Source organism: Acomys russatus, chromosome 14, assembly GCF_903995435.1.
Source record: "Acomys russatus chromosome 14, mAcoRus1.1, whole genome shotgun sequence".
NCBI lineage: Eukaryota > Metazoa > Chordata > Mammalia > Rodentia > Muridae > Acomys > Acomys russatus.
In genome coordinates, this window is record NC_067150.1 from 14,585,899 (window position 1) to 14,598,918 (window position 13,020).

The 13,020-nt window shown below is 40.2% G+C and overlaps 1 protein-coding gene across 1 annotated transcript; it reads left to right on the forward strand.

Annotated features, from left to right (window-relative positions):
- The first annotated feature begins 5,176 nt into the window (after positions 1-5,176).
- LOC127198142 (zinc finger protein 431-like) lies at positions 5,177-9,182 on the forward strand. The gene is made up of 3 exons (XM_051155944.1): positions 5,177-5,800; positions 5,993-6,053; positions 7,678-9,182. The coding sequence occupies exons 1-3, from the start codon at positions 5,767-5,769 to the stop codon at positions 8,852-8,854; spliced, it is 1,272 nt and encodes a 423-aa protein (XP_051011901.1). The 5' UTR covers positions 5,177-5,766; the 3' UTR covers positions 8,855-9,182.
- Positions 9,183-13,020: the final 3,838 nt, after the last annotated feature.

The window sequence follows — 13,020 nt, forward strand, 5'->3', positions numbered from 1 at the left end:
ACCTCAGGCCATGCCATGATGAGTGTGGGGACACCTCAGGCCATGCCATGATGAGTGTGGGGACACCTCAGGCCATGCCATGATGAGTGTGGGGGATACCTCTGGCCATGCGGTGGTGAGTGTGGGGAGACAGCAGGCCATGCCATGGTGAATGTGGAAAGACTGCAGGCCATGCCATGGTGAGTGTGAAGGAGACCTCAGGCCATGCCATGATGAGCTTTGGGAGACCTCAGGCCATGGCATGATGAGTGTGGGGAGACTGCATGCTATGCCATGATGAGTGTGAGGAGACCGTAGGCCATCCTATGATGAGTGTGGGGAGACCTCAGGCCATGCCCTGGTGAGTGTGAGGAGACCTCAGGCTATGCCCTGAAGAGTGTGGGGAGACCGCAGGCCATTCCATGGTGAGTGTGAGGAGACCGCAGGCATGTCATGATGCGTGTGAGGAGACTGCCGGTCATGCCATGATTGTGGGGAGACTGCAGGCCATGCCATGATGAGTGTGTGGAGACCGCAGGGCATGCCATTATGAATATGGGGAGACCGCAGGCCATGCCATGGTGAGTGTTGGGAGACCTCAGGCCATGACATGACGAGTATGGGGAGACCTCAGGCCATGCCATTATGAATGTGGGGAGACCGCAGGGCATGCCATTATGAATGTGGGGAGACCTCAGGCCATGCCATTACGAATGTGGGGAGACCGCAGGCCATGCCATTACGAATGTGGGGAGACCGCAGGGCATGCCATTATGAATGTGGGGAGACCGCAGGCCATGCCATGGTGAGTGTGGGGAGACCGCAGGCCATGCCATGGTGAGTGTGGGGAGACCGCAGTCTATGCCATGATGAGTGTGAAGGAGACGTCAGGCCATGCCATGGTGAGTGTGGGGAGAGTTCAGGCCATGCCATGGTGAGTGTACGCAGACCTCAGGGCATGCCATGGTGAGTGTGGAGAGACCGCAGGCCATGCCATGATGATTGTGGGGAGACCACAGGCCATGTCATGGTGAGTGTTTGGAGACCTCAGGCCATGCTATTGTGAGTGTGGGGAGACTTCAGGCCATGCCATTGTGAATGTGGGCATACCGCAGGCCATGCCATGATGAGTGTGGGGAGATCTCAGGCCATGCCATGATGAGTGTGGGGAGACTTCAGGCCATGCCATGGTGATTGTGGGGAGACCTCAGACCATGCCATGGTGAGTGTGAGGGAGACCGCAGGCCATGGTGAGTGTAGGGAGACTGCCGGCCATGACATGATGAGGTTGGGACCATTGAATTTGGATGAAAAAGAGCAGAAGGCTGACTGGAAGAGTCCAATTTTTTGGGACTGAGATGGACTGTGATGCAGACTCTTCTTTTTGTCCATGTGGTGATCTGGGCAGAGGCTCTAGGCCTATGAACCTTCCCGAGTGTGGATTTCTTGGGGAGTGTGAGGCCCTGCTGCCCTGGCAATGTAAAACTATGGTGCTTGTGCTATCACTACTATAGGGGTTGCTTTTAGTGTGCAATGGGAAGACAGGCAGGAAAACTTAAGGTATAGTTTCTAGAAGTCCTGAATATTACTTTCCACATTTAATTTTGTGTGACAAATTTTACAAATAGGTGAGAAACTAAAATGAGTTAATGAACTACAGAGGTTTTTCAGGTGTGCCTGACAGTGTGCAAATGCATAGGGTAGATTCTACACCCTGTGCCAGAATCCATTTGGCAGGAAGCAGACATTAAAATACCATTAAACTTTCTTTTGTGTGTGGCTATCAGTAAGGCTCAGTTTGCCTGAACACATCTCCATTTCCAGAGAGAGTTGGAAAGCGTGGGGCCTCTCAGTCTGGAAGAAAGAGCAGTAGTAGCTCATGGGCCAGAAACACAACAATTTAGAGGTCACTTTGAGTTATTTTTGTGGGAGGTGCAAAGTCTGTGTTTAATTTCTGTACACGTAACAATCATAGGTTACACTCATCAAGTTCACCTTTTTTCCTGCAGCAGTTTCCTCAGGCCTTTTGGTGAAATTTGAATATCTCTTGACTTTCTGCATCACTTCATCCTTTCACACATATTGTACACATTCTTGGTTGTTGTAGCTTTGTGGTAAGTGCAGAAATCAAATTGTGTCAAAGCGCATCCTATTTCTTCATACTCCTAAGGGGAATTCTGAGTTTTATCACATGTCACATAACTTTGGAATAAGTTTATAAATTGTAAAAATTGTCTTTTGGGTTGAATATTGCCAACATCTTTCCTTCTTTTTTTCTTTTTTTGAAATGCATCATTTTAATGGTGCTGTTTACAGTTGTATAAAAGCATAAAAGATCTCATTCTATGTAATGATATCTTATTTAGCAAAAGACAGTAAGTGCTTGAAACTGAAACTGATATGAAGTAATATACAAAACCATAGACAGAGGACATAGTGTAAAGTTGAGTGACACCAAATACATTGTTATTGTCACATAAGAGCTATCCCACTAAATATCATTTATTTGAGAAGATAAAAAGAGGGAAAATAAAACATGCTCCAGAATGAAACAGTGAAACTGAATGTGGCATGGGATTGTGTATTAGCATTGTGGAATAGACTCCGAGAGCAATGTGTTGGGATTTTCAAAGATATGAATGAAAATTAGTTCAAAGTCATGTTGAATTGTTATATGTAATGTAAAATTGCACATATTTAGTGTATGCATCTGATGCACTTGGTATACAAATGGTATGCAAAAAGTGATTTTTCTGCTGGACATAACCAGAAATATTGTCTTTTCGAGGACTTTAGATGGCACAAGGCATAGAAGCCTGTACACAAAGCTTAGTCAGCTATTTTTGTAGAACCAGGAACATTGGAGTGTCGAGAGCAATGCAGAAAGAGGAAGTCAAGATCAAAGGATTTCAATGTAAAGTAGAATCTGAAACATTAATCTTGAGGTAATTTGTGTGATATTTTGGCCTAAAATCTTTCTTATTCTGTCCATGCTCTGAGAAATTGAGTAAGGAAGAATTGAAATGAGCTGATTTCTTAGATGGAGCAATGAATCTGTCGGATAGTTATTAGTAGTGACTCATTCAGGACTACAGTGAAAAGAAGCAACAAGTGGGGTAAAAAAGAAATGCAAAATCTCTGGCTTATTGAGAAAGAACAGATAGTTTCAGATGACAGTCAAGGGCTGAAACAGAGGCATGAGTTGAAATTCAAGACTGTCACCGTCAAAGAGAAAGAACTTTCTCTGGATTCAAAGTCTAAGATGGTGTCCAAAGAGTCTCTCTAAGCCTTCAGTTAGTGAAGGAGTAGGCAAAGTGATTCCTAGTCTCAGGAAATAACTTCATACAAAACCTGCTGTGACTGCTCCAAACATAGTGGGGTCCACCCCAACTTAGGCAAGCCAAACTTGGCAGGAACACCCATGTTGTGCTGGTTTTGGAAACAAGAAAGATGCAAAAGATAGGGTCACGGATTTTTACCCTACGGTTTCAGTTTATCACAGTCTCAGCCATCTTGTTTCACAGAGTCAGAGCCTCAATGAGAAGACTGTGAGAGTTCATTGCATGAGGCTATGAGGCTGAAGCCGCGGTTGCAAGATGCTGAGATCCCCAAGCTATGAGACATCTGCCATACAGAGCTGCATAGCAGTAGTGGTAGTAACAAAACGAAGGGACATAGCAGAAGTTGCATGGATAGGACCATCTAAGCCCTTTACAACTGATGTTCCCAGTGTCTGAGATGGAGCTACAGGATTTGGTGTTTGACTTGCTGGGTTTCTGGCTTTGGTCCAGTCTTCCCTCACTGTGTACTCATTCCTCTCAGTTGGGATGGGAATGGGTATTCTGTGCCATTATATTCTAGAAAGGTAGACTCTGATTTCTAATTTTACAAGTTGTGGCAAACAAGAGACTGCCTTGAATGAAAAAAATGAAATAAAACAAAACAAACCCCCTGAAAATGGAAACAAACAAACAAAAAGAAAAAAGAAAGAAAGAAAGAAAGAAAAAACCAGCACCACCAACAAGAAAACCCTCTGGACATTTGAATACTGTAGAGCTCTGGCAGACTTTGAGGACCATTGAAGTTAGAGGAAATGCATTTTCATCAGGGGATGACCATGGACCTGTAGTGACCAGGGTCAGAATGCAGTTGGCTTAATAAAAAAGCTCTCATATAGGATGGTGTCTTTGAACACCGTCTTTCCTTGGTGGCTTTCTTTGGGGAGCTTGTGGGAACTTTTTCAGGAGAAGCCTTTTTAGATGAAATTTTTTGTTGTGGATGGGATTTGAGGGTTTACCGACTCAACCCATTTCCTGTTCTTTGTGTCTACTGTGTTGTGGTTGAAACTCATCAGTAAGCTTCCTTCTCATGCAACCATGCCTTCACCATTATAGACTCTATCCTTAAATCATAGAAGATACAGTAAAAGCAATTGCTGTTCAGTGCTAAGATATTTTGATAGTCTACTTTTTTTGTAGATTTAATTTTTTTGTTTTTGTTTTTGAAGACAAAGTTTCTCTGTATATCCCTGACTGTCCCCACTGTAGGCATGTAGACTACTTAGGCCTCAAAGTTAGAGATTAACCTGGCTCTGGCTCTCGAGTCCTGGGTCAACACAGCCCCCCCCCCTTTTATATTATTGACTGATGGGCCTGCAGCATAAGTTTTTGTACATGTCAGGCATATGATTTTGTGATGAACCTCAACCGCATCATGAAATTTGAAATTTGGCAGAGTATTCATTTCCCAGGAAAGCATGTATTCATGACATTAATACTGCCTGAGGCTTCTGGGTCATTAGACAGCAGGTGCTTAATATTCTTTCTCCCTATTGTGTTTGTTTTGAATTTATGTTGGAATGAGCATGAGCGTTTTTCCTGTATGCGTGAGTACGCACCTCCTGTGTGCCTGCTCCTCACAGTAGTCAGAAGACACCCTCAGAACCCCTGAACACTGAGTAATGGCTCCTTGTATTCCCCCGTGTAAGTCCTGGCAATTGAGCTCACTTATTTCCAGGGCCAGCAAGAGCTCTCACTGTTGAGCCACTTCTGCCCTGGGCTGTTTATTTATGATCAACATTTGCATGGCTAAAATTTTTATCTGTCCATCTGTAACTGTTTAAACCTGCATTTTCTTTTACTAAGATCTTATTCATGTTACAGTTTAAACTGGGGCACCTCAGGTTCTGGAAGGGAAGGTATAATTCTTTTGAGGAACTTCTGTCTTTATGGTTTGTTTGGTTGAAATTTGAAGGGAAGGCAGGATATTCATATGTAACTCTTCTCTGTTCTAGAGCTCAGTGCATAGACCAGGCTGACATCCCACTCAGTGAGATACATCTGCCTCTGTCTCCTGAATTTAGGGATTAAAGGCGTGACCCAGTACACTCAGCTTGTTCATTTTTATTGTACTTAGTAAGTGTTCATACAGTTTCTCTGATGTGTACTCAGTACTGTTGATTTGCTTCTTTGTTTCTTTCTATGTGTGTTAATTGGCGTTTCCCTTGCAGGGCTACATTCTATTCAGAGAGTACAGTAATATCCTTCTAAAATGACTTGGTGATTACAGTAGAACTTGTGTCTCAGGAAATAAGTAGGGAATGCGCCAGCATTATGAATATATTGTCAATGAAATCTACATGTCCTGTGTTGTCAGTATCATGATTTCTGTTTACACATGTACGGGATATTTTAGGATTCATTGACCTATGATGATGTGCATGTGAACTTCACTCGGGAAGAGTGGGCTTTGCTGGATCCTTCCCAGAAGAATCTCTACAAAGATGTGATGCTGGAGACCTACATGAACCTCACTGCTGTAGGTAAGAGTATAGATTTTCTTTCCCCCTTTAAAACAAGAGGACAACTTTTTCTTCATTATTTATGCTCTTATAGAATTTTAATTGAGAATAAGATGGATAGATCAGGAATGGTTCTAAGGTTCATTGAATATAGTAATTTAAATTTTCATGATTTTAAAAGTATGTCATATGTTTTCTGGTATTGTATTATAGGCTATAATTGGAAAGACCACAATATTGGAGAACAATGCCAAGGTTCTAGAAGACAAGGAAGGTAATTGTCATGTGTAAGCTGACACAAATATCCTTCTGAGGAAATTCTGAGATGTCCTAGAAATTTTAAGGAAAACAGCAGTATAAATAAGTGCAGCCTTACATGTATTGATGATTATTAAATTCTCAAAGAACCATGTGCCGCAATGTCAGGAATTTGATTTGTGTTTTTAAGGCATTCATTGAAGAAAGAAGACATGGAAACAATGCCCTAATAGTTATCACAATTTGAATCATAATCTCATTAAAGCCACATTGTAGAAATCCCAATCTGTTTAGTCTTATACCACTCATTCTGCAAAAGGTATAAACATTGAATAAATGATAAATGCATCCAAAACCTGACGTTATTCATATAATTGTAGTAGTGTTGCTAAACTTAGTAAGAGGGCAGTTTTTGAGAGTTAAAAAGGTTATATAATGGCAAATTTGGAATTTTGATTTCTTTAAAAAGCCCAGAAATATAAGAATATATTTCCATTTTAACCTCCGGTGTTGGGTATGGACTACGTCAGATTGTCCACAGCGTCTGACTGTGCTTTGCCTTATGCTCTACAAGGGGTGTGATTTTGCCAGTGGGAGATAGTTTCTACAATTGGGTGATATTTGGAATTCTGGGGAGTTTTCTGAGGGTATTATTTAAATGCTAAAGGCCCAAGACTCAGGGTGGGTCTTTGTTGGTGGGTGCTTGCTGTTGGTTGTGGTTTGTTAAGTTTTTGTGCACAAAAAGAAACAACAAAAAGAAATAAGTATCCTGATTGTGAATATCAAACCTTACTCAGGGAACTGGATGCCCCTAATCAGCAGTAAATAGTCCAACAATAATGTCGCCTCCTTTCTTTTCTATCCCCTTTTCTTCCTTCTCTAGCATCAGGAAGTTGGAAAGGGTAGAGTTAAGGGTGAAAAAGGGTGGAAGGAAGAACCCACAAAATAGCAAACACTACCTCCATAGTTGTTGTGGAGAATCCTTAATCCCTATTCCACATGTTTATGATGAACAAGAAATCAAATTGTTTGAATAATTCTTCCTTTCATAATATACCCCTTGTCATGATGAATACAAGCCATGTGTGTATAAGGGATATTGAAAGAAGCAAAATAGCCCTCTTTCTTGCAGAACAATTAGAAGTTATGTAGTAATCCCCAGTTAGTGTAGATTTGTTGGATGTGATACAAGTCTGTAATCAATTGGTTTTCCAACTTCATTGGTAATGCATTAACAATCTCACACTGCAGAAAATCCCTTTGAGGTACTAGGAATGTGGAAATTATTCCGTTTGTCCTCGTTCAATTTGCAAATGTAGTGTGACTCATAATATAGGAAAATTTATTAATGTAATCAGTGTAGCTAAGGTCTGAGTTCTTCCAGTTCTCTTCAAAAATGGGAAAAACCTCATATAAGAAAAGTATGCTATAAATGTGAGCCATGTAATAAATGCTTACATGTATTTTTAAAGATGAAAAACAACCTATAATTTAGGGGAACACTATGAATGTAAACTAAGGGATAAAACCTTTAAGATCTGGTTCCTCTTTATACTTAGACAATTTGTGAGATTAACTCATACAGATAAAAAGATTCATCAGTGTAATGAAGTGTTAATATATGCCAACTATCTTCACAGGTATGAAAAAAGCCATACTGGAGAGAAACCCTCTGAATATACTCAATGGCTTAAAGCATTTGCACATCCCAGTCGTCTTCAAAGGCATGAAAGAATTCATATTGTACAGAAATCTTACAAATGTAGTCAGTGTGATAAAGCCTTTTCACAACAGTATAGTCTCCAAATACATAAAAAAACACACACTAGAGAGAAACTCTATGAATGTAGTCAGCGTGGGAAATCCTTTGCACATCACAGTCATCTTGGAAAACATGAAGAAATTCATACCAGAGAGAAACCCTACGAATGTACTGAATGTGGAAAAGCCTTTACACGTCGCACTTGTCTCCAAAGACATAAAAGAACCCATACTGGAGAGAAACCCTATGAATGCACACAATGTGGTAAAGCCTTCTCATGTCCCAGTTACCTCCAAAAACATAAAAGGACACATACTGGAGAGAAACGTTATGAATGTACTGAATGTGGAAAAGCCTTTGCACGTCTTCATGATCTCCACATTCATAAAAGAACACATACTGGAGAAAAACCCTATGAATGCAAGCAATGTGGTAAAGCCTTTTCATGTCCCAGGTATCTCCAAAGACATAAAAGGACACATACTGGAGAGAGACCCTATGAATGTCCTGAATGTGGAAAAGCCTTTGCACGTCTTTGTGATCTCCACATCCATAAAAGAACACACACTGGAGAAAAACCCTATGAATGCAAGCAATGTGGTAAAGCCTATGCATATCACAGTTATCTCCAAATACATAAAAGGACACATACTGGAGAGAAACCCTATGAATGTACCGAATGTGGAAAAGCCTTTGCACGTCTTTGTTATCTCCAAATGCATAAAAGAACACATACTGGAGAAAAACCCTATGAATGCAAGCAATGTGGTAAAGCCTTTGCGTATCACAGTTATCTCCAAATACATAATAGAACACATACAGGAGAGAAACGCTATGGATGTCCTGAATGTGGAAAAGCCTTTGCACGTCTTTATAATGTCCACATTCATAAAAGAGCACATACTGGAGAAAAACCCTATGAATGCAAGCAATGTGGTAAAGTCTTTGCATATCACAGTAATCTCCGAATACATAAAAGAACACATACTGCAGAGAAACCCTATGGATGTGATCCATATGGTAAAGCCTTTTCATGTCACAGTGAACTCCTATAACATAAAAGAAAATATAATGAATAAATGTGAGCTATAGAATTAAGCCTGTGCATGTAGCAGCAGTCTTCAAAAATCATGAGAAAAAGCCATACTGCAGAGAAAAACCTATAAATGTAGTCAATGTGGTAAAATTTTACACTTCGTGCTATCTTTATATAAGAGTAAAACCTTTAGTGTGTGATGAGTCTGTTAAAATCTTTGCATATCAAAGTAGTCTTTGAGGCCCTGAAAGGGCTGAGACTGATTGCATCCTATGACTGTAAAGAATTCGGAAAGACTTTCACCCAACACGTATTAAGTTATACAAGATTATTTCTTGTGGAGAAGAAAAAAACACACACAACAAATGTCCACAGTCTATTCATGTATGAAGACATCCCTCTTCATTTTGTTCCTGAAAACTCACGTTGACAAAAATTCTACAAATGTAAATGATACAGTAATCCTTTTAGATTTCATAATTCTCTTCAATTACATGACATAGCTCACCCAGATGTAAAACTTCATGCATGTGCATTAGTGCCTTTTCTGTCTAAGGAAACTTATAAAGGTGGTTAATTTGGCTGATGGTTCCGGAGGGTTATGGGGTCACCGTGAAAGTGTCATGGCAACACCTGTCAAACATGGCCATAAAAGAAGGAGGCTTGAAGTTCACTCAACCTGCAACATTAGAAACTAGAAATGTTGTGCAGATGGAAATTCTCAAGCTCGCCCCCAGTAATGTGTTGCTTCCAGCAGGGCAGATTTTCCCAAATCTTCCCAAGTGAAACCACCAGCTGAGAGATTGATTTTTCTGACTTCACCCCTACTTGGTTGCTTTCTGCTACAGGCTTCAACACCCGCATTACAGGAATGGATGATAATATGAGAAAAACATTCATGAGTAAAAATTTATTTCTTTAACAATTTCTTGACCATGTCCCCTGGAGGGGGAGGCCTGGTGGCACTCAGAGGAAGGATAGCAGGCTACCAAGAAGAGACTTGATACCCTATGAGCATATACAGGGGGAGGAGGTCCCCCTCAGTCACAGTCATAGGAGAGGGGAGTAAGGGGAATATGGGAGGGAAGGGGAGGATACAAGGGATGGGATAACCATTGAGATGTAATATGAATAAATGAATAAAATAAAATTTAAAAAAACATTTCTTTCATTTTAATCATGTGAAATCAGTGTGTCACCTCTGTGTGGCTTTATGCATGTGAATGCTGGTGTCCAAGAAGATTAGACCCTTGAATCTTTTTGTACGTTGTCTAAACCTTGATGTTGCTCCTAGGAATGAATTTGTCTTAACTCCTTGGCCATGTCTCTAGCCCTGTAAAGATTTTGAAGTGTTTTTTATATGATCTGGATGTTAGGACACAGGAAAGAACTTATACAAGGGGAAACACTATCCTTGCTAATAATTTTGTAAAGTTTGTAGACATAATAGTTGTCTTCAATTTCAGGGAAAAAATTTGTTTTATCTCTTCATCATAGCCTTGAAGGAAGTAAATCATTTATCATGTTCACTCAAGTGGTGGAGTTTACCAGTTGTGGTTGTGATTTGTATTTTGAAACATTTAGAATAGGTACTGAAGTTTGCTATAAATGTGGCAAATTTATTTGTAGAAGTTTATTAGGCTATTCTCCTATTCCTTTTGTGACTTCTCTTCCTCTTCTATTGTGCTTTGACTTGGTTATGGACAGTTAGTTGTCTGTTGCATTGTATAGAATAGGAGGCCCACCATCTAAGTGGTCCATTGTTTAATTGGCTATCAGGCTGAGTGGGTATGATCATACTTTTGAGGTAAAGAGTGAGTGTGAAAGGATGGTGGGTTGTTGCTCCTGGTTTTGCTTTTTGTAACTTCACCGATTTCTTTGAGATGACTTGGATGTCAGTCTTTAGTCAAGGCTGCATTTGAACTCTTGATTCTCATGCATCAGCCTCCCAAGTACAGGTCCAAAGATAGAAGATGTACCCCCAAAGTGTCCTTTTTTTTTTTTTTTGTCAAATTTTTAACAATGTTAGTATTAAAATGCTTACTAGAAGTGAATATAAACAGCATTACATTCCTCATATGCATATCCAAAGCACCATGTTCATCTATTTGGTGGAGATGTAATAACGTAGGATAATCAGCAGCCGACAACACAGCTTGAGGTGCTATGGATATGGATATATTATTTGATGTTCCATGCTTCTTCGTATCCCCATTAGTTACTGTTCGGCAATTTATTGTACACTAGTGCCATTTAAGGGATTTATCTAGATATGCTAGATAATGTAACAGCAGTGAGATTTATTAATTTTTCCTTCATGTGTTTGTGTAATGAGATCATGGGTTTTTAGGCACATAGATATGTGGAGACTGGAAGACGACTTTGCAGTATCTACTTTTGGCCATCTATATATTGTGATCAAGGTCAGGTTGCCAGCCTTGCATACCACAGAGTTTTTGCACTGAGCCATGTCACTGATGCTCAAATAAGGTGAGTGAGACATGACATCTGTAAAGTACTGTCGTCTTTTCAGATTGCAAACATATTCTCTTCCACAGATAGAGGAAGCACAGGACAATTTGAATAATAAATTCTATTTGCAAATAAAAACGGTGTACTGCTCTCTCTCCTTTTTAATGTGTTAAGTTTATTCTTAGGAGAAAACACTTGTTCCTGACACTTTTCTCAGAACCACAAATGGATGCCAGAGTTGTCTCATTGTAACGTTGGCGGCTTCTAAGCCCGATGACGTGAGCTCCATCTCTGGGAGACCCATGTTACTTCAGCATTTTTTTCTCTTATTTCTACAGTTGGGCTGCGGCATAGAGGTGTAGTGTGTAGCGGTGAGTGTGGTGCAGCAAGAGCGCAGCACCAGTCTGTTGGCAGTGAGTAAAGGGACCACTGACTTGCTGAGACACCTACATTCTTCCAAAATCCTGAGTTCTGAAATGTCTCTCTCCGTGTCAGTATTGCTAGTAGTGTAATTCCAGACAGTTGACTTCTTACAGTGGTGGTCTATGAGGGAAATATAAAGCTTTTTTAGGGCCACTTAATTGGCGTATTGTAAAAAATGATTATTCAGCTTTCCGGTAAATGTCTCCAGTGTGAGTAACTATCAGATTTAAAATATTTCATGTAAGTGTAGAAAGCACAGTCAGAATTACACTTTCACCTTTATTTAGTATTATTTGCAGGGAGCATTTTATTTTAATTAAATATATTTTTGGTGGTTAGATTATCCATCTCTTCTACCCTGTCTTTAAATCTGATTATTCTGTCTCCTACGTGATCTCTTTGGTTCATTAGATTTATTTTATTATTCACTTCCTTTTTCAGCTCAGTTTTGGTATTTTATGATGATTCTAACTATTTCTTTCAATTATTTTTCTCATCCTTTGTAGTCCCCATTTCCTTTAGCCATTTTCATGCCCATCAATCATTTTGCTTCCACTCATCAATCTTGTTTATGACCCTGGGTTTTGAATTTTGAACATTACTTAAATTGCTTTTTTAAAAAGGGGAATATAGCTATGGATGGGATTTGAATGCAAGACATTGTGTCTTATATTTAGTATTTTGTGTTGTGGATGGAACCAAAAGAAATCAGAATTTAGGATGTTGGTTGTCTTTTGCGTTTTTTTTGGCCCAGGAGGATTGTATTCCAAGCTAGGAAGTCAGACTGCCTGTCTTTTATCTGAAGGGTACAGAATTCACTCTGGGACTCAGATATCGGGGTGCAATGTCCTCATATATCCAGGTTTGCCCTTGGCCGGCAGCAAGAATCTGGACAGGCTTCAGGGCAGCCTGACTGAGATGGAGGGGGAGGGGCTGGTCTCCCTGGGTTGGGAACACTTGTAGGATCAGGAATGTGACTGGGAAGAGCAAACAGCTGGGTGGACTCCACAAAAGTAATTAAGGAAGAGAGAAAGCAGTAGCTTGATAGGGTAACAAGTGCTAGAATTAAAAAACAAACGCCACCTGGCCTGGCTCAGCTCTACCTGTATTGCTTCGTGACCCCAAATTATCGATGGAGTTCTTAATATCTGTAGAGAAGTTTTATGCATCGAAAAGAATACTTGAAGATCTTTGTCTGTTTACATGTTTTGAACAATTAAAGGCCTTGTTTTTTGTTTTTTGTTTTTTGTTTTTGGTTCATCTTGCTTGATACACAAAGTTACACAGGGC